The 24,558-nt window shown below is 44.0% G+C and overlaps 1 protein-coding gene across 19 annotated transcripts in view; it reads left to right on the top strand.

The window, feature by feature from the left end:
• Nucleotides 1-24,558, top strand: part of LOC137351950 (polyhomeotic-like protein 2) — a 321,230-nt gene that overhangs the window by 263,329 nt on the left and 33,343 nt on the right. For all 19 annotated transcript variants that reach the window (XM_068016840.1, XM_068016839.1, XM_068016842.1 and 16 more), the window contains 2 exons: nucleotides 1,683-2,203; nucleotides 9,213-9,384. In XM_068016840.1, the coding sequence (XP_067872941.1) occupies nucleotides 1,683-2,203; nucleotides 9,213-9,384 (693 nt within the window). The remainder of the gene's footprint in view (nucleotides 1-1,682; nucleotides 2,204-9,212; nucleotides 9,385-24,558) is intronic.

Raw genomic sequence — 24,558 nt, forward strand, 5'->3', positions numbered from 1 at the left:
GGACATTTCAAAATGCTTCGCTACCAATGAATTACTTTTAAATTGCAGTCACTGTTGTTACACACCAAGTCCCATTGCCCTATCACCCCTGTGCTCACTGACCTACAGTGGAACCCGATCCAGCAACATCTCCAATTTAAAATTCTCATCTTTGTTTTGAAATCTCACCGTGGCCTTGCCCCTCCCAATCTCTGTAATCTCCTCCAGCCCCACAACCTGCCAAGATATTGGTGCTCCTCCAATTCTGACCTCTGAACATCCCCGAATTTAATAGCTGCACCATTGGCGGCAGTGCCTTCAGTTGCCTGGAATCCATCCCTAAACCTCTCAGCCTTTCCTCCTTTAAGACACTCCTTAAAAACCTCCCTCTTTGACCAACCTTGTGGCCACCTGCCCGAATATTTCCTTATGTGGCTTGACATTCTGGTTAATTTGATGATGTTTCTGTGAAGTGCCTTGGGACATTTTACTATATTAAAAGTATATAAATGCAAGTTGTTACGTAGGCAGATGAAGCAGGCAGTTAGCACACAGCTAGGGCCCACAAACAGCAAACGGGATGAATGGAAGAATGAATCTGTTTTGAGTTTGTGGAAGACTGTTGGCCCAGAAGGTAGAAGAATGCCCTACTCTACTTTGAATAGTGCCCTGGGGTCTTTTTCATCTGTCTGAATAATCATGCTCTTGATTAAATGAAAAGCAGCACTCCCAACAATGCTGCACTCCCTCAGTACTGCACTAACTCAGCCTGCATTATTATATGCTCAAGTTACATAATGGAGCTTGAACTCACACCACTAAAAGGAAGGGTGGATAAAGAATCATGAAATTGTGTGTGGAAGTGTACATAGGCACATAAGAAATAGGAGCAGGAATAGACCATTTGGCCGCTTGAGCCTGCTTCTCCATTCAATAAGACTAGTGTATTGCATAACATTGAATAATGAATAGCGATTATTAAATGTAGTTTATATCCATTTCCATTAATACATTCCATTTTTTTTCAGGTGGTGAATCACCTTTTAAAAAAAAAAAAATGTCCTCTCGAATGTGAGAGATCCCAAAACTTACCATTGTTGCCTTATTAAAAATCGAGACTGGTAATTTGTGTGCATCATATCTGTGACAGCAGCACACACATTATGTGTACATTCTGGGTGCTGAGCTTCTGCTGCTGATCATCAGTGGGGAATGAACAATGGCTGTTTAATTTGAACTGTTTTTTCAAAGGGACCCGGATAGCAGCAGTCAGCCATGGTTCAGTGGGAACACTCTCTCTTCAGAGGGTTGTGGTTTCGAGTTCCACCTCATACACTGGAGTAGATACTCTAGGCTGGCACTTTTTAGTGCAGTACTGAAGGAATGCTGCACTGTCAGAGGCATTGATGAAATGTTAAACCAAGGTCCTGTCTGCCCTCCTAGATCCCACCCCAGCTGGGATTCCCCTCCCCCCTCCTCGGCCAACACCTTCAAAAGCAGGTTCACTGGCATTTTATCTCATTAATGTCTGTGGAACTTTGAAATAGGAACAGAGAGAAATTGGTAGGGTTAAAAAAAAAAGTTTGCGATTGACAAGAGTTTCCATCAGCCAGTAAATAGCCTCAAATTGCGAAATAAAATCAGGTGGCTTACTTATATTGCTGACAGTACCATTTTATAAATATTCTGTTTTCCTCCTGCAGCATATGCCCAGATTCAGCCTCATCAGTTAATACACCAGCAGCAGATTCAGTTACAGCAGCAGCAACAACAGCAGAAACATCTCCAGCATCAGTTCATCCTTCAGCAGCAACAGATTCAGCAGCGGCATCCGCAGCCCCAGCTGATCCATACCACTGCCCAGCTCCAGCCACTCCAGCAGCAGCAGCAGCCGACCCAGAGCCTGACGGTGCAGCCCACCACACAGGTCCAGACCACAGTCCAGGCCCAGGTCCACCCTCAGGCCCAGGCCCACGTGCAGCAGGCACAACATTGCCAGACCGTTCTCCAGCAAAAACATCAGGCACTTTATCAGGTGGCTCACCCTCCGAACCCTGTTCTACAGTCCATGTCTCAGGCCCAGCAGAGCTTGCAACAAGCTGTCCAGAACGGCCAGCCAGAGAGCCTGGCTAACAGTCATGCACAGACACATCAGCCTCACCAGCACCAGTTGGCACCTCAGACCACTGCCGTAAATCTGCAAATCCAGCCATCAGCACATGTGGTAAGATGGACTTCCCTCCCGATACCTCTCCGCTTCTCTAGCTCTCTCTCCTCCTTTAAGACACTCCTTAAATCCTACCTCCTTGACCAAGTTTTTGGTCATCTGTGCTAATATCTCCTTCTGTGGTTCATCAATTTTTTTTTGATAATGCTTCTGGGTGTTTTATAATGTTAAAGGCAGTATAGAAATGCAAGTTGTTATTCTGATCACTTAATAGATAAATGTTGAAATAAAATGCTCTGAGAAACTTAGTATCACAATTTTCTTCACACATCTCCCAATTTTAATCATACCCACAGATTACATTTTACACTTACAATGTATATCGAGGCATTGGAAAAGGTGCAAATAAGATTTGTGAGGATGATACCAGAACTGAGAGGTTATAACTATATTTTCTCTAGGAAAGGGATGACTAATGGCAGGGGTATGGTGACCTAATAGAGGTCATTAAGATTATGGAAGGGTTCAATAGGATAGACATGAAGGCTTTTCCACTTGCGGGAGAATCCTAATCTAGAGGTCATCAATATAAGACAGTCACTAATAAAATCCAATCGGGAATTCAGGAGAAACCTGTTTCACCAGAGAGTGGTGAGAGTGTGGAACTCGCTACCACAGGGAGTGGTTGAGGCGAAAAGCATAGACGCATTTAAGGGAAGGCTAGATGAAGAGGAAGGAGAAAAAAATAGGATATGCTGATAGGATGGGATGAGGCTCGTGTGGAGAATAAACTGCAGCATGGACCAGTTGGGCCGAATGGCCTGTTTCTGTACTGTAGACTCAATGTAATTGTCATTCCTTGAGGAGACATCTTGCAATAACAGAGAGAGGTGCAAACTCTGTTTGACTCGTTCCCCACCTCTGATTTTCTACAATGTCTGAACTAATGCCCTAGCATGAGGGATTCAGCATCATTTAACGTTCCTGTGAAGCACCTTGGGACATTTTATTATGCTAAAGGTACTATTAAGTGTAAGTTGTTGTTGTGATGGCTTCAACTTAATTCCCTCACTTTGCCTTTCCATCTGTGGACATCAGCCGTCAAAGAAAGGCAGCTGGTGTTCAGCTCTGCCCAAAAAGACACACTTTGAATGTTAGAATAAACTTTTGATGACCTGACGTACCATAATCTTTTCAGCTACTTTCAATCATTAATAATCACATTTTTAGTATGAGGCAAATGGGCAGTACTTCATGCACGTGTTTGAGAGCGCTACATAACGACCTACTGTCTCCTCTGAAACATACTGGGGCTGGTAGCATAGTGGGAATGTTACTGGACTAGTTTTTTTTTATTCATTCATGGGATGTGGGCGTTGCTGGCCAGGCCAGCATTTATTGCCCATCCCTAATTGCCCTTGAGAAGGTGGTGGTGAGCTGCCTTCTTGAACTGCTGCAGTCCATGTGGGGTAGGTACACCCACAGTGCTGTTTTTATTGACTTTGTAGCGGTCAGATACAACTGAGTGGCTTGCTCGGCCATTTCAGAGGGCATGTAAGAATCAACCACATTGCTGTGGGTCTGGAGTCACATGTAGGCCAGACCAGGTAAGGACAGCAGATTTCCTTCCCTGAAGGACATTAGTGAACCAGATGGGTTTTTACAACACTCGACAATGGTTTCAGGGCCATCATTAGACTAGCTTTAAATTCCAGATTTATTAATTGGATTCAAATTCCACCTTCTGCTGTGGTGGGATTTGAACACATGTTCCCAGAGCAATACCTGGGTCTCTGGGTTACTAGTCCAGTGACAATACCACTACGCCACCGCCTCCCCGCTAGTAATCCAGAGATAAAAACAGAGAGTGCTGGAAATACTCAACAGGTCTGGCAGCATCTGTGGCGAGAGAAGCAGAGTTAACGTTTCAGGTCAGTGACCTTTATTTTAGTAATCCAGCGATCCTGACTAATGATCTCCAGACATGTGTTCAAATTCCACCGCAGCAGCTGGGGAATTTAAATTCAATTACTTAAATAAATCTGGAATAAAAAGCTCTTGTCGGTGGTCACAGAATTGTTACAGCCCAGAAGGAGGCCATTCGGCCCATCGAGTCTGCACCGACTCTCTGCGCATTTCACCTAGTGCCACTCCCCCACCTTCTCCCCATAACCCTGCACATTCTTCCTTTTCAGATAGCAGTCTAATTCCCTTTTAAATGCCTTGGTTGAACCTGCCTGCACCATACTATCATGCAGCGCGTTGCAGACCTTAACTACTCACTGCACGTAAAAGTTTTTCTCGTGTCGCTTTTTCTGCTTTTACCAATCACTTTAAATCTGTGCCCTCTCGTTCTCGATCCTTTCACAAGTGGGAACAGTTTCTCCCTATCCATATAAACAATAAAAGCAAAATACTGCAGATGCTGGAAATCTGAAATAAAAAGAAATGCTGGAAATACTCAGCAGGTCTGGCAGCATCTATCTATCCACTATCTCCGGATCCACTCTCTCCAGACCCCTCATGATTTTGAATACATCTATCAAATCTTCTCCAAGGAAAGCAGTCCCAACTTCTCCAATCTATCGTCATAACTGAAATTCCTTATCCCTGGAACCATTCTCGTGAATCTCTTCTGTACTCTCTCCAATGTCTTCACATCTTTCCTAAAGTGCGGTGCCCAGAACTGGATGCAATATTCCAGCTGAGGCAGAGCTAGTGTCTTATACAAGTTCAACATAACCTCCTTGCTCTTGTATTCTATGCCCCTATTAATAAAGCCTAGGATACTGTATGCTTTATTAACTGCGCCCTCTACCTCTCCTGCCGCCTTCAATGACTTATGCACATATTAATTTGGGCCTGAATTATTGTTTCTGTAAGTTTCCCCACCACTGAAGTTAAACTGACTGGTCTGTAGTTTCTGGGCTTATCTTTGCATTCTTTTTTGAACAAGGGTGTAACAGTTGCAGTTCTTCAGTTCTCTGGCACCACATCTGAGTCCAAGGAAGACTGGAAAATGATGGTCAGTGCCTCCTCAATTTCCACTCTCACTTCCCTCAGTATACTTGGATGCATCTCATCCGGCCCTGGTGCTTGATCAATGGTGACCATGAAACTACTGTGTTGTCATAAAAAAAACTGGGTGGCGCAGTGGTTAGCACCGCAGCCTCACAGCTCCAGAGACCTGGGATCAATTCTGGGTATTGCCTGTGCGGAGTTTGCAAGTTCTCCCTGTGACCGCGTGGGTTTTCGCTGGGTGCTCCGGTTTCCTCCCACAGCCAAAGACTTGCAGGTGATAGGTAAATTGGCCATTATAAATTGCCCCTAGTGTAGGTAAGTGGTAGGGAATATGGGATTATTGTAGGGTTAGTATAAATGGGTGGTTCTCGGTTGGCACAGACTCGGTGGGCCGAAGGGCCTGTTTCAGTGCTGTATCTGTAAATAAATAAATAATGTCCTTAAAGGGTGGAATCTGCTGTTCTTACCCGGTCTGGCCTATGTGTGACTCCAGACCCACAGCAATGTGGTTGACTCCTAACTGCTGTCTGAAATGACCTAGCAAGCCACTAAGTTCAAGGGCAATTGGGATAGGCAATAAATGCTAGTCTTGCCAGTGACACTGACATCTCAAGAATGAATAAGAAAAAGTACCTCCCTTTTACATCAATGGGGAAAAGGAAGCCAATGCTGCATCCTTCACTACTCTAAATATGGCATTGATTTATTCGTCTCACCCTCTGTCATTTTAATATAGGTCTTTCACTGGTGCTGTGGATTCTGGGAAAGCACTGCCTTCATAGCTGGCTTTTGTCATTTCTCACACCCCAGCAAAAGAAAACTATGAAAAATTGTGATTTATAAAGTTATTGGATAAACAATCCTCTTATTGGAAATTATTAATGGCAAGCATTGTATCCACTTCTTCAGTCCACTACTGTTATGGGATATAGCTCCTTTAATAATGTAACTTTTGTTTTAATTTTCTCCCTTCCCTGACAGCACTGCCTCCTGCTCATGTATAGTCCACAAGCTACCCCTTGTTTACCTTAGTCAAGTGACAATTTTTTCGATATGTGCCTACAATTAAAATTGACAGACTATTTGACTATGAGGGATTCACAGTCCAGCTTAAACCTTCTGACGCCCAGAGACAAGCAGGGTCACTAATAGCAATCAGCAGTGGAGCCCTATCTGTATTTCCCCCCCCCCCCCCCCCCCCCCCCCCCCCAATCCTCTCTCACTCAAGAGTTGTAACAGTTTTACTGTTGCTTCAGACTAAGATCACCTCACTCAAAACAGACTAGATATTAAACCCAGAGACCTTCCTGGTCAGTGCAGTTCAATACAACATCATTTGATGCATTTAGCTATTGAAATATATTCATTCATCTGTGTCTCTTTTGTCTCTGGCTGTCCAGTAAAGAACAAACAACTGTGGCACGTGACTTGTTTCAGTTAGTAGAAAACTTTTATCAAACGGCATTTGCTTATACAGTTTGTTCCATCTAGTGGTGGCGCCTAGTGTTACCCCACGAGTAAATGCTAATTGTCTTTCCATTATTACTCTTCTGTAATTAAAATTGCATAAAGTAATTGCCAACGAAAGCTAACTTCTTAAAATATAACCCACTAAGCCAGCGAGCAGCTCCTTCATAATTTAGCTAGCAAAAGTATAGTTTAGATTCAGCTTAAATCTCGCTGTTTATTTTTATGGAGAGACTGCATTTCACTCTCATTAGTTCACCAAGTGTTACCCTTTGTGAAGTTATTACTAATAAAATGTTCTGCTCTATGGTGAATTCTGAAAGGAAACATTTCCCTACGGTCGATCTTTGAAGACTGCTTTTAATTCAGTGGAGATCTGTTGACTCATTGGACCTTGAATGATCTCATGTGGTTGTGGTAAAGCAACAGCCAGCTTTATCTGTGAGCATCTGTGACTTTATAATTAGAAAATTGTTTGGGTCTTTCTCTAGCAGAGATAGGCATCTGCCACTGGTGAAGAAACTGGCTAATACTGTAAAAAGTAATTACTCTGCAAAACAGCATTTCTTTTTCTTTGCTTTTTTTTTTGCACGTTTTGTGCTGATCAAGTTGAGGTTGGTTTAGTTTGGGGAAATGGGCCAGTTATGGAATGAAAACCAGGCGGGTTTAATAACAGCAGGTGATCTGCCAGATTACTGTCCATGTGGTGATAGTATTTACTCACCTGAGTGCCCAGGTCAGGCATGATTAGCTGCGTAATAGGCCTCGTCCTAATCTCCCCCAATTGGGGACATTTCGCTGTACTGCAGGTGTAACAAACTTGTAGATCCATTCTTTATTCATGGGTTTATAACTTTTCTACAGTTGTATCTGGACCCAACTGCACCAGTTTCCCCCCCACCCCCCCCACCCAACTACATTCTTTAAGCTGTTGCCTTATAAGCTCATGGTTGATTTTAGTTTTCACGTCACTGTGCATATCCAGTACTTTCCTGCTTCCATGTGTAGTCCCTACAGAAACAGCTTGATGATTAATTTAAATCTATATATTGTCTGCAACCACTTTTTCCATTATAAATTCATGCATTCGTGTTTATAATGGAATCTATCCATATAGAAATGCCTTTGTACACCATCCTGCCAATAGAGGAGCACCGACACTGATGGGGTGTAGTTACAGTGTGACAAGCTTACATAGGCCATTTCCATGTTAAATGTTGACATAGGAAACTATAATGCACACTGATGTAAGATTTCTGATCAATTCAAACAGACAGCAACCCACATGTACTTTCCGAAATTCATGGCCAATGTGTATGGGAAGTATCAGCAATATCTCGGCACCTATCTCTCTCGGGCTCCATGCTTTCTGCTTCCTCACTCTATGATGTACCAGTATATTTAGAGTACGAACTCGTTTAGTTCCCAGTGCTAATGTGTGGTGCCAGCAGTGAGTGGAACATTCGATTCTCTGGGGAGCCCTGTTGCCTTGCGAGATGACTTACCAGAAAGTAGGAAATTTTGATAAGTGTCTGCTGTTCCAATGCAGTGATGGGAGAACAAGAGATCAGAAATGAACGCATTTTAATTCATCCTTGCAAAGAGAATCTGAACCTTTTCTTCCAGCAAAGCTGTTTGTGAGTAGAGTTACTGATCTAAAGTTTATCTCATTTAGCACATACCTGAATATCAGAGTGAACAGGGGGAGCATACCAATAGCCTGCTGTTCTGAACCAATGGAGGATTTGTATATCACTGCCCTGACTGATGGCTTTGATTATTGTAAAGAGTTTAATTCTGGTTGAAAAATGTGTTGTTTTACTCTGAGGTGAAGCAAATGGAGACTTTAGGATAGAGGGTTTCACATATATCTTCTACAGTCTGTTTTGAATGAGGACTAAATGTGTATCACTGCTGCCACTGTGCTCTGGTGGTGGAGGGAGTGAATGTTTGTGGATGGGGTACCAATCAAGCAGGCTGCTTTGTCCTGGATGGTGTTGAGCTTCTTGAGTGTTGTTGGAGCTGCACTCATCCAGGCAAATAGTGAGTGTGCCTTGTGGATGATGGACAGGCTTTAGGGAGTCAGGGAGGTGAGTTACTCACTGCAGAATTCCCAGCTCCTGCTCTGTTCTTGTAGCCACTGTATTTATGTGGCTGGTCCAGTTCAGTTTCTGACCCCAAGATGTTGATGGTTGTGCAGGCGTTGTGTTACTGGACTAGTATTTCAGAGGCTAGGAGTATTCTACAACAACAGTACCAACATAACTGTACCGACTGGTCAAATCTCATATAGTTGAAAATTTCAAAGCCAGTTACAAAAGGCTTGTTCAGTTCGAATCCTCCAATATAAACTTACGATTTAAAACTTCATTCTGAGAAAGCAATGATTTGTAACAAATGCTGTGCGATACTTTTTAAATGATTACCTATTTATTCAGTGTATCATTCCATGTAAAAGCTTCCTGATACTGATTCTTAGCTGAGCTAAACTGGTTTGGGTCAGAGCTTTTTGCAAGACTGCTGCTGCTAGTGAGGGCCAGTGAGAATTGTGATTCATTGTTGTTCTGCTATGTCGTAGATTCAGCAGTGCCAGAGGAACACCCAGGATAACACCAGGAGAGAGAAAATAGATCCTACAGCGGAGAAAGGACCTGCGGAGAAAGCTGCAGTACAGCCGACCCCTCCAGCCTCCACATGCTTAGCAACTTCTGATCAAAAGAAAGCTGAATCAGCCAAGTCAATAACACAAGGTGAGCAGTTGTGGGTGCCTTCCTTCCCTTTTGCAAGATTTATGAAGGACATCTCTGGGAAGCACATAATTATAGAAACTGAGGAGCGTAGCTGGATTCTATCATTATTGCGGGGAGATTTTGTTTGGAGTTGCTTGCATGGTTCTGACGGTAAGTGTGCTGCTTCCTTGATGACCTAGTTGAAGAGGTGCCTAGTGTGGCACTAAGCTGTACAGACTAGAAACCCATTCCTGGGCTCTGCTGATTCAGACCATCCCAACTGGGTTACTAAATTGATCAAAATAGAGAGGAGGGGCGGGGGGATGGTGGGTGGAATTGGCCAAGGCTTGTGCTTCTGATTGCTATGCAATAATTGCAGCCATCCTGCACGTGTATGGATGTTGGGGGCGAACTAGAGCAGGACTGCCTGTGATATGCTCCATGTGCCACTCAGCTGCTGGCCTACTCTGCCACGACGCAGACTTGTAGAAATGGTCCCTTGGGCAAAGTAGCAGAGGGCAAGGCTTCAGTCTGTGTAAACATTTAACAATCAAATATCTTTGAGTGGAAGACGGAATAGAACATGGAGGTGAGGGAAACATTATTTAAATGATGTTTGAATCCAAGGAGCTTGTGCTACTATATTGTACATTCTTTTTGCTGTCCGAAGAATGGAATTTGAAGGTTAATTGAAATATTTTGGGATTGTGCTTACATTTCAGAAGGTTTGATTGATGCTACCTAGCACTTTGTACCCATAGAAACCCATTTTATGCCTGTAAAATGGACAAAGCACAATGGAATTTCTTGACCCCCGTGTCTAACCCAATACACCAGCTCCCCTTCCAAACATGTTTTAATGTAGACCAAAATTACCCCTTTAATAATGGAGAAATGAATGTGGATTTACTTTTTGACCAATCATTGAAACTGTTGCCCTATACTTCCAAGGAAAACAATGTTGATTCAACCCCTAAAAACTGATTGGGGATATCAGTGGAGGACGCCCTGCAGATCTCTATGGTATTCCTCTGCTTGCTATTTAAATGGAAGCATTAAAATAAGAGCAAAATACTGCGGATTCTGGAAATCTAAAATAAAAACAGAAAATGCTGGAAATACTCAGCAGGTCTGGCAGCATCTGTGGAGAGAGAAGCAGAGTTAACGTTTCAGGTCAGTGACCTTTCATCAGAAAAGTTATGTTTAAGCAAGCACTTTCCAAAAGCAGCCATGCGGCACATCCAGGAGGTGAATCCTCATCTAAACGCACCCCCCCCCCCACCCCACTCGCCCCCCACTTCCTGCACCCTCCACCAACACCACCACCTTCACTCTCTCCAACATGGCTACAACCCTCTGTCACGTGCCTTTCTGAGATTGGTTAATATCAGCCAGGCTAGGGATTGACTCTAGGATCTTTGTGCTGTGTATGGGTCATTACTACACCAGGCAGGCCATTAAACTGAGCCAGTGCCTTTTTCATTTATATCAAACACAATTCATTTCATAGCTTCATTGAAATTGGGAAGATTTGAACATTTTGGTAAAGTTGGATTTACGTATCATTGTTTACACGTTTCTGTAATTTCTATAAGTAATAATTCAGTTAAATCTGTATTATTCCAGCATGAGAGAGGATGGATGCAAGTGGAAAAAGAATACTTTCCCTTCACCCCAATATTGTTGTTATCATTTGTTGTTGTCTCCAGGGAAACTGGAAATGTGACATCTGCCATTATAACGCCTGAACGGTTACGTTAATGTGCACGCATCAGTGATGGTTAGGCTGGCTGTTCACTCCTGCTGCCTAACCGGCCCGAGGTAGAGTCACTGTGTCACTGAAGCTACTTGCACAAGGGAGTGAGCATATGCATCAACAGTCAGCTCCTTTCAATAGAGTCTGTGGAGACGGCCTCTCCTGGACTCGGCACAGCCCAGCTGGCTGCTGATGGAAATCTCACTGTCCATCACATGGTCTCTAGTTTACTGCACAGTGAAAGGGTCGATATAGACGTTTTACTTGTGTATTAATATTCAGAAATAAAGAGAAAGCTTTATTATTTCATCTCCTTGCTAACAGGTTGTATGCATGACATCAGTTTAATGTTGGGCAGAAGGTTAATTGTTTTTGCATTTTGAGCCATTTGAATTTACTCGTCCTTTCGTTTTGTTGATGCATTTAATGCTATTCAAAACCATTGCCATAGGAGACAGCCTGGGATGTTCCAAATATCAGCCAAACACTTCTGTTGACCAACGGGACATGATGAAGCTTTAAACACGTTTATCAGCTTCTAGAGCCACCAGTTAACGTAAAACTGCACTCCTGGGTTATAGTCACTCTGCATTTATTGAGCAGGTCATTGAGGGAGCCGCCTTCATCTTTTTGTAATGAATTACTATTCACCCTGGTCATATAACAGGAAACAATTAGATTGGCATTGGCCACTGCTTAATTTTTCCTTCCCATCTGCCTTGTACTGGGTGTACATTAATGTTTTTAGACGTGAATATAGGAGGTATGATCAGTAAGTTTGCAGGTGACACGAAAATTGGTGGTGTCGTAGATAGTGAGGAGGAAAGCCTTAGATTACAGGACGATATAGATGGGCAGAGCTGTGGCAAATGGAATTTAATCCAGAGAAGTGTGAGGTGATGCAATTTGGGAGGACTAACAAGGCAAGGGAATATACAATGGATGGTAGGACCCTAGGAAGTACAGAAGGTCAGAGGGGCCTTGGTGTACTTGTCCATAGATCACTGAAGGCAGCAGCACAGGTAGATAAGGTGGTTAGGAAGGCATATGGGATTCTTGCCTTTATTAGCCAAGGCGTAGAATATAAGAGCAGGGAGGTTATGATGGTACTGTGTACAGTTCTGGTCACCACACTATAGGAAGGATGTGAATGCACTGGAGAGGGTGCAGAGCAGATTCACCAGGATGTTGCCTGGGCTGGAGCATTTCAGCTATGGAGAGAGACTGGATAGGCTAGGGTTGTTTTCTTTAGAGCAGAGAAGGCTGAGGGGGGACCTGATTGAGGTATACAAATTTATGAGGGGCATTGATAGGATAGATAGGAAGAAACTTTTTCCCTTAGCAGAGGGATCAATAACCAGGGGGCATAGATTTAGGTAAGGGGCAGGAGGTTTAGAGGGATTTGAGGAAAAAATTTTTCGCTCAGAGGGTGGTTGGAATCTGGAACACACTGCCTGAAGGGGTGGTAGAGGCAGGAACCCTCACAACATTCAAGAAGAATTTAGATGAGCACTTGAAACGCCATAGCATACAAGGCTATGGGCCAAGTGCTTGAAAATGGGATTAGAATAGTTAGGTGCCTGATGGCCGGCACAGAAACAATGGGCCGAAGGGCCTGTTTCTGTGCTGTATAACTCTATGACTCTAATGTTGCACAGGTGCTGACTACCCTATACTGAAATTACCCACATCACTGTCTTCCATGTGTGAGTGTTTCACTGAGTGTTGAAAGGTAATTTGTTTGAGGGGGCACTGTAGACAAGCCTGATTCTACCCTTTCCTCAGGTCTGCATGGCCTTGTTTTACCAGGCCCCATTGGAATGTGACCAAAAGCAGGAATCTTATTTTACCATCACAGCTGCTGATTACTTGCAGTGCCCCAATCACCACCTTTATACCGATCAACTACCTCAGCACTGAGCACACAAGGACCCCGGAATCTCCCTACACTGTGTTGGCTCAGTCATGGCAAGTGGTGTGTTTAGCAGCTGAACTGTCAAAGGAAGAGAATGGCAGTGGGATTGTATCTGGTGAAAGGAGGAAGAATTTGTTTGTTATGTTCTTGTCATAGCACATGGAAGAAAAAGAACACTGCCACTTTTGTTTGGCATGTTGAAGAAACAAACCTTTACAAAGTATTAACAGCACATTTACAGCACAGATATAGGCCATTCGGCCCAACTAGTCCGTGCCAGTGTTTATGCTCCACATAAGCCTCCTCCCACCCTCCTTTCTCTCACCCCATCAGCATATCCTTCTATTCCTTTCTCCCTCGTGTTTATCTAGCTTCTTGTTAAAAGCATCGATACTGTTTACTTCAATCACTGTGGTAGTGAGTTCCACATTCTCACCACTCTCTGGGTAAAGAAATTTCTCCTGAATTCCTCATTGGATTTATTAGTGACTGTCTTATATTGATGGCCCCGAGTCCTGGCCTCTCCCACAAGTGGGAAACATCTTCTCTGCCTTGGATGGGGAAGTGAGCCCATTGTAATATTCCAAGAAAAAAACAGCAACTGTTTTACCTGCGGCTAGGAGGAGTGCAGCAGGAGGTTTGGCCTCTCTCTCTAGAGAGGATACTCCGTTGTATGAAGTTATCTGCAGCTGAGTTGAAAAGGATGGTGAGGCGTCAATGAGAATTGACAGTGTTATTCTCAGGCAGGATGAGATTTGTAAATACAAGGTCACCTCAACACCCTCCATACATTAGTGAGATTGTCGAAATCTACCACTCTGACATCCGTTGCCTGAGGTTACTATAATTGCCGGGTATTTTGTCTGTTTGCAGTTGGTTGGAAGGAAGTAGGAGGCCTGGATTTCTGAGTAATATCATCAGCTCCATTAAGCAATGAAGCTTTTAGAAAATGTGATTATAAAGATCAGATAACAAAACATGGAAAACACTGAAAGCCTCGGAAACAAAAAGATTTTATTGCTTCATATTAGACAATCTATTTAGTAAGCAACTCATATATATACAGTAAATTACAGCATTGCTACAAGTCCCAGTGCATTGTTGTTGTCCCTGTTCTATGACTGAATCATTCAGTAACTCAGTTGGTTTCCATTAGTATCAGAAATGCCTTCTTGATACGGCTGGACCAAGGTTGTCCAACATGCAACCCGCAGGCCAGGATCCGGCCCACCAAAGGTTTCCATCTGGTCTGAGGATGTAAACTGCACCCGGGGCCAGTCCTCATCCTCGCCAGGGCTCCATGACTGGAGATGAGAAATTTCCCTTTGTCACACTGACTTTTAAAAAAGATCGCAATTCAATTTCACAGGTACTGACATCAGGAACAGCAGTTTCCCAACGTCAGACAGATTTGGGGTTTCCAGGCGGGTTCCAACTTTTTTTTAAAAGGCTGCCGCAAAACCCCGAATCTGTCCAAAGTTGGGAAACCACTGTTCCCGATGTCAGACCTGTCAGCTGTAAAACTGATTTGTGATCTTTTTTTAAAAAAAATTTGATCAGAAGCTGGGCCTTTCACAGTGGATGTCGTTTATGACCTAGAAATTGATGAGAGAAAAGAGAATATGAGATTAAACTAGCAAGAGACATAAAAGCAGATTGTAAAAGCTTCTTGTAAAAGTATGTAAAAAGGAAGAGATTAGCAAAAATAAACATGGGTCCCTTGGAGACAGAGACAGGAGAAATTATAATGGGGATAAGGAAATGGCAGAGATATTAAACAAATATTTTTGATCTTCCAGAATTCCCTAGATTCTAGAGCAGTTCCTGTAGATTGGAAGGTAGCATACATAACCCCACTGTTCAAGAAAGGAGGGAGAGAGAAAACAGGGAACTCTTGGCCTGGCATGAGTAGCAGGGAAAATGCTAGGAATATGGTAACAGGCCATTTAGAAAATTATGATATGATTAGGCAGAGTCACACAGATTTTTGAAAGGGAAATAGTGTTTGAGACACCTGTTGAGTTTTTTGTGGTTGTCACTAGCAGGGTAAATAAGTGGGTACAATGGAAGTAGTGTATTTGTATTTTAAAAAAGCATTCATTAAGGTGCTAAGAGGTTATTACACGAAATTGGGGGTAAAATATTAGCATGGATTGATAAGCAGTCAGTAAACAAAAAGTGGGAATAAACGGGACATTTTTGGGTTGGCAGGCTGTAGTTAGTGGGGTGCCACAAGAATCAGTACTTGGGCCTCAGCTATTTCCAATCTATATTAATGACTTAGATGAGGGGACTGAGTGTAACATATCCAATTTTGCTGATAATCCAAAGTTAGGTGAGAAGGTAAACGAGTGAGGAGGACACAAGGAGGCTGCAGAGGGATGTAGACAGGCTGGATGAGTGGCAAGAACGTGGCAGGTGGAATATATTTTAGGGAAGTGTGAAGTTATCCACTTTGGAAGGAAAAATAGAAAGCAGAATCTTTTTTAAATGGTGAGAGACTGGGAATGTTGGTATTGAGAGGGACCCTGGGTGTCCTCGTACATGAATCCCAGAAAGTTAACATCAGATACAGCATGAAAATATTAAAGCAAATGGTATGGTAGCCTTTATTATAAAGGAATTGGAGTATAAGCATAAAGAAGTTTTACTACAGTTATTTAGGGCCTTGGTGAGGCCACACCTGGAATACTGTGTACAGTTTTGGTCTCCTTACCTAAAGAAGGATATATATGCCTTAGAAGGAGTGCAAAGACTGGGACAAGACGGGATTGTCCTATGAAGAGAGATTGAGTAGATAGGGCTATATTCCCTAGAGTTTAGAAGAATGAGAGGTGATCTCATTGAAACATATAAAATTCTTAAGGGGCTTGACAGGGTATAAGCTGAGAGGTTGTTTTCCTCTTGAATCTAGAACACAGGGCCACAGTCTCAGAATAAGTGATCGACCATTTAGGACTGAGACGAGGAGAAATTTCATCATTGAAAAGGTTGTGAATCTTTGGAATTTTCTACAGCAGAGGATTGTGGATGCTCAGTCTTTGAGTATATTCAAAGCAGCGATTAATAGATTTTTTTGATATGAATAGAATCGAGTGATATGGGGATACTGCGGGAAGCTGGAATTGAGGTAGAAGATCAGCCATTGATTTTATTGAATGGTGAAGCAGGTTTGGGGAAAGGGGAGGTTGGGTGGGGGTTTTGCCATATGCCGACTCCAGCTCCTATTTCTTACGTTATTCTTATCCCCCTCTCCCCTCCCGAATGCACCGATTCGTGCTTGTGTTGGGTTCCTCTTCCCCTTGTAACTCACCACCACGTGGTCATTCTTCATGTCTGAGCTGCCACTGCGAGTGTTGTGACCTTTAGGGAGCATCAGTTTTCCTCCATCTGGTCCACAGCAACACAATCTTCAGTAAGACACTTGCAAAACTGTGTACTATAGATTCGGTGATAATCTGCTTGCCTTCTGTTGCTGCTGTTTAGATTAATTTCCTGTTGCCTATTGAGATAGAAGAAAAACTCATCCGTGAATTTCTTTTCGCCGATGACTGTGCTCTCCTGGCCCACAGTCAGTCAGACCTGCAACTTATAACAACACATTTTTCCCAGGTGGCACAACTCTGGACTAAAAATCAGTTTGAAGAAAACTGAAGTCCTGCATCAGCCTGCAGCCCAAGAGGAATATAGACCATTGAGCATCGTCATTGAGGGAACCGAGCTGAATGCCGTCAAGCAATTTACTTACTTGGGGAGCATCATCTCAGTGCCACCATAAACAAGGAAGTGGACAATAGGCTTTCACAAGCAAACAGCAGACTCTGCAAACGTGTGGAGCAACCACAGCCTCAGAGCACAGACCAAACTCAAAGTGTACAAAGCCATAAACTCACCACCCTTCTGTATGGCGCTGAGTCATGTACGCCTTCTAGAGCACTTCCACCAGCGCTTCCTCTGCAGTATCCTCAAGATCCACTGGCAGGACCGCATATCAAACATTGAAGTCCTGGAAACAGCCAACATCACCAGCATTGAGGCCATCCTCCTGCAAAGCCAACTGCGTTGGGCGGGTCACATTGCCCGGATGAACGACAGTCGCCTGCCCAAGATGGTGTTGTATAGAGAGCTGACCATGGGTAAAAGGAACAGAGGGGCCCCATGCAAACGTTTCAAGGACTCCCTGAAGATGTCCCTCTCTGTGTTCCACATCGACCATCGCCAGTGGGAAGTGCAGGCAACAGATCGTGATGTCTGGAGATGCTACATCAGGAGGGCTACAGACACCTTTGAGACTGAGAGAAGAACCAGCATGAAAGAGAAAAGGAGGAAAGGATAGATCCAATTGCTCCCAACAGTGACTACACCTTCACTCGTCCCGCTGTGGGAGAATCTGCTGGTCACAGATAGACCTGACTAGCCACCAGCATGCCTGTAACCGATGACTACAACCTTCCCAAAATCTTCATCCGTGAAGAAATATCTAGAGACAAGAGATTGAGATAGTTAGGAAAACAATGGAAGATGCTGACACCAAACGTTCAGTGAAACACTTCACTGCAGTAATTTGTTATTACATGTACCTTACTTGATGACAACAGATTGCTGTAAATTCACTGGAAGAAAACGCCAGCAGAGGCAGGATTAATATGTGGATCTTTAGTAGTTTTATTTTCTGTGGGACATTTTTTTCTACATTAAAGGTACTATATAAATGCAAGTTTTTGTAATATTGAGGACAATAAAAAGCCACCATTTAATGTGAGTTTGGGTGCCCTATTTTAATAGCTGCACTGATCAGAACTTTGCCATGGTGTCAATTTCCACCTTTCAGACTGATCTGATCTTGATATTCTTTGCATCAAATGTACACTCAACATCTGGTGGTCATTGTAGCTGGTGCTATAAATATTTCCGTTGCCGCCTTTCCCTTCCAGTATTTTCTCCCCTCGTCCTGGCAGTGCCGACTCCAACTGGGCTGATTTTTACATTCGCTAGCTGCCCTCTGGCACCTCACAAAGGAGACATTCATAGTATGTGCGTTGACGTTGAGAGTTGTCAGATATTTGACTGCAGAGGCTGCACAGAAGAGCTCAGTCATGGCCTTGTCCAACTTCAGCTGAAAACACAATCGCCGCACACACACAACACACTAACAACACACTAACAACACACTCACAACACACTCACAACACACTCACAACACACTCACAACACACTCACAACACACTCACAACACCCGCACAACACAATCCCGCACAACACACATACACAAACACACACAACACACACTCGCGCACAAACACATGTGCTCACGCAGAACACACACACACATGATCGCACGTGCACGCACACAAAACACACACACACTCTCCTGCACACTCACATACACGTCCAACCACGCCATGAGCCACACACACTCACATCATACACCTCATGCACATGCTGCACACACAACACCTGCCCTCCACACATACAACACATACACATGCATGCACTCTTACACATAAACACACTTTCTCTGCAACAGGGGTCCCAGGATGGCAGCAGGGAACAGGAATGCTAACTGATTTTTCTCCAGCCTCTGTTTAGGAGCAGTGAAACTGATTATGGTGCTGTCTTCACAGAATGTTAAGGGATTATTTTGGTGGTCAAGTAGATGACATTTAAATATATGTTTTGGCAAGGCTTTGTTTTAATGTATCTCTCTAAAATTATGGGTTGCAGTTTAGAGAAAGAAGTGCAAGGCTGCGGATATTAGCAAGATTTTGTTTTTTCCTGTTTCTGGGTGCAATATTCCCCCGAGACCAGTGGACAAATCCAGACTGTGCCTTTTCCCAGAGAGAATTTACAGCTGGTCGCTCAGGGTTTCTGGTGGTCACGTCTGTTTCATCTTGGGCCATCTGTACTGTAAACTGTGGGCACACACACAATGGTCTGTAGCCTGCATATATTCTTCAAGCGGAAGAGAGAATCTGTCACAGCATAGCTGTTTTGTCTGACTCTTAAAGCTTTGTGGTTTGCAGCAGTGCTGGTGGGAGACAAATGGAAGAGGGTGGGGAGGGGGTGAGGGGTGGAAGATTCAATTCACTGTGAGCCAGCAGGCGTGGGTTGAAGCAATGGTCTCTCACTCTTACCTTCGAGGGGGCCGTGTCTCCTTTGGGACCAACCCTTGTTTCCCTGCCTGTCTCAAATAAATGTTATTGTCTGCCCTACTTTGATTTGTAAATCAGCCAACAGCGCAAGTGCGGAAACAAAGTCCCAGCTGCTGCTCTCTTTTCAGTTTGTTCCTCTTGTTGGAGGCTGCGATTGTAAATTAGTTGCCCAGTCAGGGCTAAAGGAACAAAATCCTTTTTTCCCCCCCCCCCCCACCTACGTGAACCAGATACACAGGGAATCCATATTCCCTTCTTTCCCCAAAGGTTTTCACTAATCACAATCCATTTGAGGGTGTGGGGGCTGTTCAGGTTCTTGTAACCCATGCAGTGCCTTGTTACCACATCCTGATGTGCATACATTTGCTTAGGAGGTTGTTTCCCTCACAGGCTTCAGCATGGACACCTGTTCTTTAGTTCAGTACAGTTTGAAACCCCTGCTGGCCTTCTCTTTCCAGCCCCTTCCCCTCCCCCCAGTACCCAGCAGGAGGTTACTGTATTCCAGCCAAAATGCCCCTTGTTTTCCTTCAGGACTCCGGGACAGTGCCTTCATTTGCATGCAGCTGCTGTCACTCTGAGTGGGCTGCCCAAAGATCTGAGCTCCGAATTATTAGGGCATCATGTTCCAGTAAGGGGCATTCTGATTGGCTAATGAGATTAGCCACCAGCCAAATGGATATAGTGGAGTGTTTTCCATTCACCCTATACAAAGGAGATTAGCTTTACCTCGTGGTGCCTGTGTTGCAGGAAGGAAAGGCAAACTTTGGCTGCAACAACTTGTTATTATCCTCCAGCACTGACAGCAGTTGGAACCACTGCTTGGGTTTTTTTTTAAACACTGCTTAAGCTTCTGATTAATTTCCTTTCACCTTGGAGTTGGTGACACGCGAAGAAGCAACCCTTGTCAGCCACTTCAATATTTTAAGCACGGCTTTGTGGTGGATGCATTGTTTGATGTTGGCTTCAACTTCACTGATCATCTGTCGGCTGGCAGATTGCGCCTGGATTATACTGGCCTGTGACAGAGGCTGAACAGATAGGCAGCACAGACCCAGGTCAGTGGCTCTTTTACAGCAGCTTCCTGCAGCTGTCTGCTTCACTTGTAAACAGCAAGCCTTAAAGTTAGTAACCCTTGTGTCATAATCCTACTGCAGCATCTACAACTTTGGGAGAAGTCCTTTTTTAAAATTCACAGTGTTCTCTGGGACACTCTTGACCTCGATGAGCATCTTGGAATGTAGGAATTGTGTATTCCTCTTGAGATGCTTTATCATTTACCCAACATTGTTACTTGAGCTTGAAATAGAGAGTCTCACCCTCTTTACTTAAAGGAATAAAACATACCTTTTTGGGACAAGAAAGAGCTGCACCGGAAAGAATGAAATGAAATAAGGAACGAGAGAAGGAGGCAATGAAAGGCCCAGAGCTGAGGAAGTGAACAAACTGATGTCACTTGTACTCCTGGTGAGTTACTTTGTTTTTTCACTGTCCATGAACCCCCTCCCCACTCACCAGTCCACTGCCCCAAAGGTTTGGGAGTTAATTGTTCCCAAACTGAGTGGAATTTTCCCGTTCTATTTCGTGTGTTAATCAAAAATGACCATTTCTACTAAGTGACAGAATGCAGAGCATTGAAAACTCCAGGGGGTTTTGACTTGGTGTAATGATGCAGGTGATAGTGAGCCAGCCACTTGCTTTACATCTCTCTTGATTTTACTTCTATTGACCTCAAAGAGAGTGATGTGAAACAGGGCTGTCGATTGGCTATTGTCTGTGTTACACTGTCACTTAAAGTCCCCCTCTGTAACTTTCAAAGTCACATAATATGCTTCTTGTCCTGACTGGAGGGCTGTTGTTACTGGTTATGCTGCATTTATACTTTTTTAGTTTGATTGAAGCAAATGAACATCTTTTTGTTAGAAATCCTCAAATGATGGTTTGTAGTTAGTGACACTGAATTTATAAATTTGGAAAATATTCTGGTGGTTGATCCACCTGAATTAATGCAACATGTCTGTTGTAAACATAGGGGAGGGTTTGAATATTCTTCCAGGCGACGTGCTTTCCTTGGCCCTTTTCACTTCCTACCTTGTTCAAAAAAACAAATGTCATCTGTGTTAGTCTTGCAGCCACCAGAGTACCTGTACTGAAGGGTGCAGTGGCCCACTGCTGTCCACTACAGGCTTGACACACAGCAGTTTCCATATATTCCAGCTTGGATCAGAATTATCTACAGTCATAGATCTTGATTGGGACATATCTGTGTCTAGAAAGTTCTAAATGAATGCTTAAACTGAGGCACTCGGACAGAGCTCTCACAATTGTAATAATTATCTATTGCCTCAAATTCATTCATGTTCTTTTTCTAAAGACATTAAATGCTCTTTTGCATTACAGAAATGCTGAAAATAACCGTCTTGATTGCGGGAACAGCACTCTGTTGTGGGGGTGGGGAAGAGCGTGAGCATGGGGAGGAGGGGAGAATTTTAAAAAGGTTTGCGTTTCTGTAGTGCCTTTCATGACATCAGGACATCCCAAAGCGCTTTACAGCCAATGAAGTACATTTTTGAAACGCAGTCACTGTTGTCATGTGGGAACACAGCAAGCAATTTGTACACAGCAAGCTGCCACAAACAGCAATGTGATAATGACCAGATAATCTGTTTTAGCTGATGTTTGAGGAGTAAATATTGACCAGGACACAGGGGAGAACTCTATTGATCTTCAAAGTAGCGTCATGTGGCAGTTAATTTGCGAACAGCAAAGTCCCACAAACGGTATCCAAGATAACGATCAATGAATCTGTGTATTTGTTGGTATTGCTTAAGGTAACAATATTGACCAGGACATTGAGAGAAACCCTTCTTGGCTTCAAAGAAGTGCCAAAGGATCTTCTGTCCACCGATTATGAACAGATAGACAAAGCTTTGGTTTAATACATGATCTGAAGGTCAGCAGATCTAGCCATGCAATATTATCACAGTAATCCACTAAAGTGTCATCCCAGATTGTTTGCTCAAGTTCTGGAATGGGGTTTGGACTCACAGCTTTGACTCAAGGCAAGAGTGCTACCAAATGACACTTAATGGAGTAAATGGCCCCAGTATTGGCAGGGAGGGTCGGAGGAGGCAGAAAATAGCCAAAGAATCTGCAAGCTGCAAACATAGAGGACGATCTGAACCTAATGGCAGGACCTCATTAGCTCTGTTTCCCATAGCTCCACCTCTTGCCCAGCAGCCGGCCAAATGGAGAACCAGCAATCAGGGCTGGGGGAGACCAAAGTTTCCCACCGAGGTCTGGCTGGCACTCCTGCCATTATCTTTTAGCCAGATACGAATTCAAAGTTCAACTGACCTGCACAGACCAGAGATTATAGGAGTGAGTTTAAAGTTGCAGCCAAAATGAGTGTTAAATCATGTTTGTGCTGGTCTGATGTCCAAGCCATTTTAAGGCTGAAGCCACATCAGTGTGCTGCTTGCTCGTTTTGGCACCACCCTGTCTCCTACTGCGGATCACTAGCTTTTGACCACTCCATTATTAAATCCACCTATTTCCACCTCCATAACATTGCCCAACCCTGCCCTTGCCTCAGCTCATCTGCTGCTGAAACCCTCATCAGTGCCTTTGTTACCTCTAGACTTGACTCTTCCAATGTTCTCCTGGCCGGTCTCCCACATTCTACACTCTGTAAACATGAGCTCATACAAAACTCTGCTGCCCATATCCTAACTCGCAACAAGTTCCATTCACTCACCACCCCTGTGCTCACTGACCTACATTGGCTCTCAGTCTGACAACGATCCGATTTTAAAATCCTCATCCTTGTTTTCAATTCCCTCCATGGCCTCACCTCTCGCTATCTTCATAATCTCCTCCAGTCCCACAACCCTCCAAGATTTCTGCGTTCCTCCAATTCTGGCCTCTTGAGCATCCCTGATTTTAATCGCTCCATTGGTAGATGTGCCTTCAGTTACCTAGGCCCTAAGCTCTGGAATTCCCTCCCTTATTCAAATAATTAATAAATCTGGTATTGAAAGCTAGTCTCAGTAACGGTGCCATGAAACTATCATTTATTGTCATAAAAACCCATCTGGTTCACTAATGTCCTTTAGAGAAGGAAATCTGCCGTCCTTACCTGGTCTGGCCTACATGTGACTCCAGACCCACAGCAATGTGGTTGATTCTTAACTGCCCTCTGAAATGGCCTAGCAAACCACTCAGTTCAAGGGCAATTAGGGTTGGGTAACATATGCTGGCTTGGCCAGCAGTGCCCACATCCCATGAAGGAATTTTAAAAGAAGTATCAAAAATGTTTTTATTGATACTTTTGTTAAGCACCTTGGAATGTGTCGCACGTCAAAGGCACGATATAAATGAGAGTTGTTGGGCCTCCAGCAGTGTGTCTAGCCACTCAACCCCTGGTATAAATGAGCAGAGTGTGCATGGTGCGAGTTTTACCCAATTGTACCTGTATTTTGCTGTTGGGATCCTACATCCTGGGTAGAAAACCAATCTGCATATTTAAGCATCCTTGGGACTGGCGGCCTGCTTGCCTATTTACAGGCCCGGCTGAAGATTGCATCAGACAGGCCTGAGAGCAGTGCTAACCCTGCCCGCTTACCAGCAACCTTCATCTGCTCGCTGCCCATATTTTAGGTGAGAGATGAGCGGCCGTTAGTGGAAAATTACCCCTGTGGCTCAGTGGTTTTTTTTTGATACGGGAGATGGAGGTGCCTGCAGGTGTCCAGCAGGAATATTGTTGGTTTCAGTTAGATTCCAGTCACCCAAGGCAGATTATGAAGGTTCTTATTCAGCTGACTTTCAGCCCTGGTGAGAAGTGATTGCCAGCTTGCAGAAATTCGGCCTGCCCTGGGCTACTCGCTGGCTCTCTGGTAACTGTGGGGAGCGAGGTTACAGGGGAGTCTTGCAGTATGAAAGGAAGGTAGGTCCAGAGCAGAGAGAGGCCTGTACAGGTTGATTTTAACCCTGGCTGCCTCCCGCAATGGAAAACTCCACCACCATTGCTGAGTCGTCACCATCAGATTCTTGATGGGGTAGGTGGCTTTGGGAGGTGGTCACCAGTGACCAAAAGGTTAATTGGAACAGCCAAATCAACATATTGGCTACAAGAGCAGGGCAGAGACTGGGTACTCGGCAGTGGGTGCTTCACCACCTGATCCCCTAAACATCTGCACCCGAACTATTTTCCAGTCTTGTGATTGGAGTGTCATTAAATTACTCATCCTTCACCTGAATAGATGCAGCCACAGCAATGCTCGAAGCTCGACGCCATTCAGGAAAGAGCAAGAAAGAACGAGCTTGCATTTACATTGAACCAGATTTTGCAGTCAGCAGTGAAGTCAGGGCACTCA

The sequence above is a fragment of the Heterodontus francisci genome, chromosome 37 (assembly GCF_036365525.1).
Source record: "Heterodontus francisci isolate sHetFra1 chromosome 37, sHetFra1.hap1, whole genome shotgun sequence".
Lineage (NCBI taxonomy): Eukaryota > Metazoa > Chordata > Chondrichthyes > Heterodontiformes > Heterodontidae > Heterodontus > Heterodontus francisci.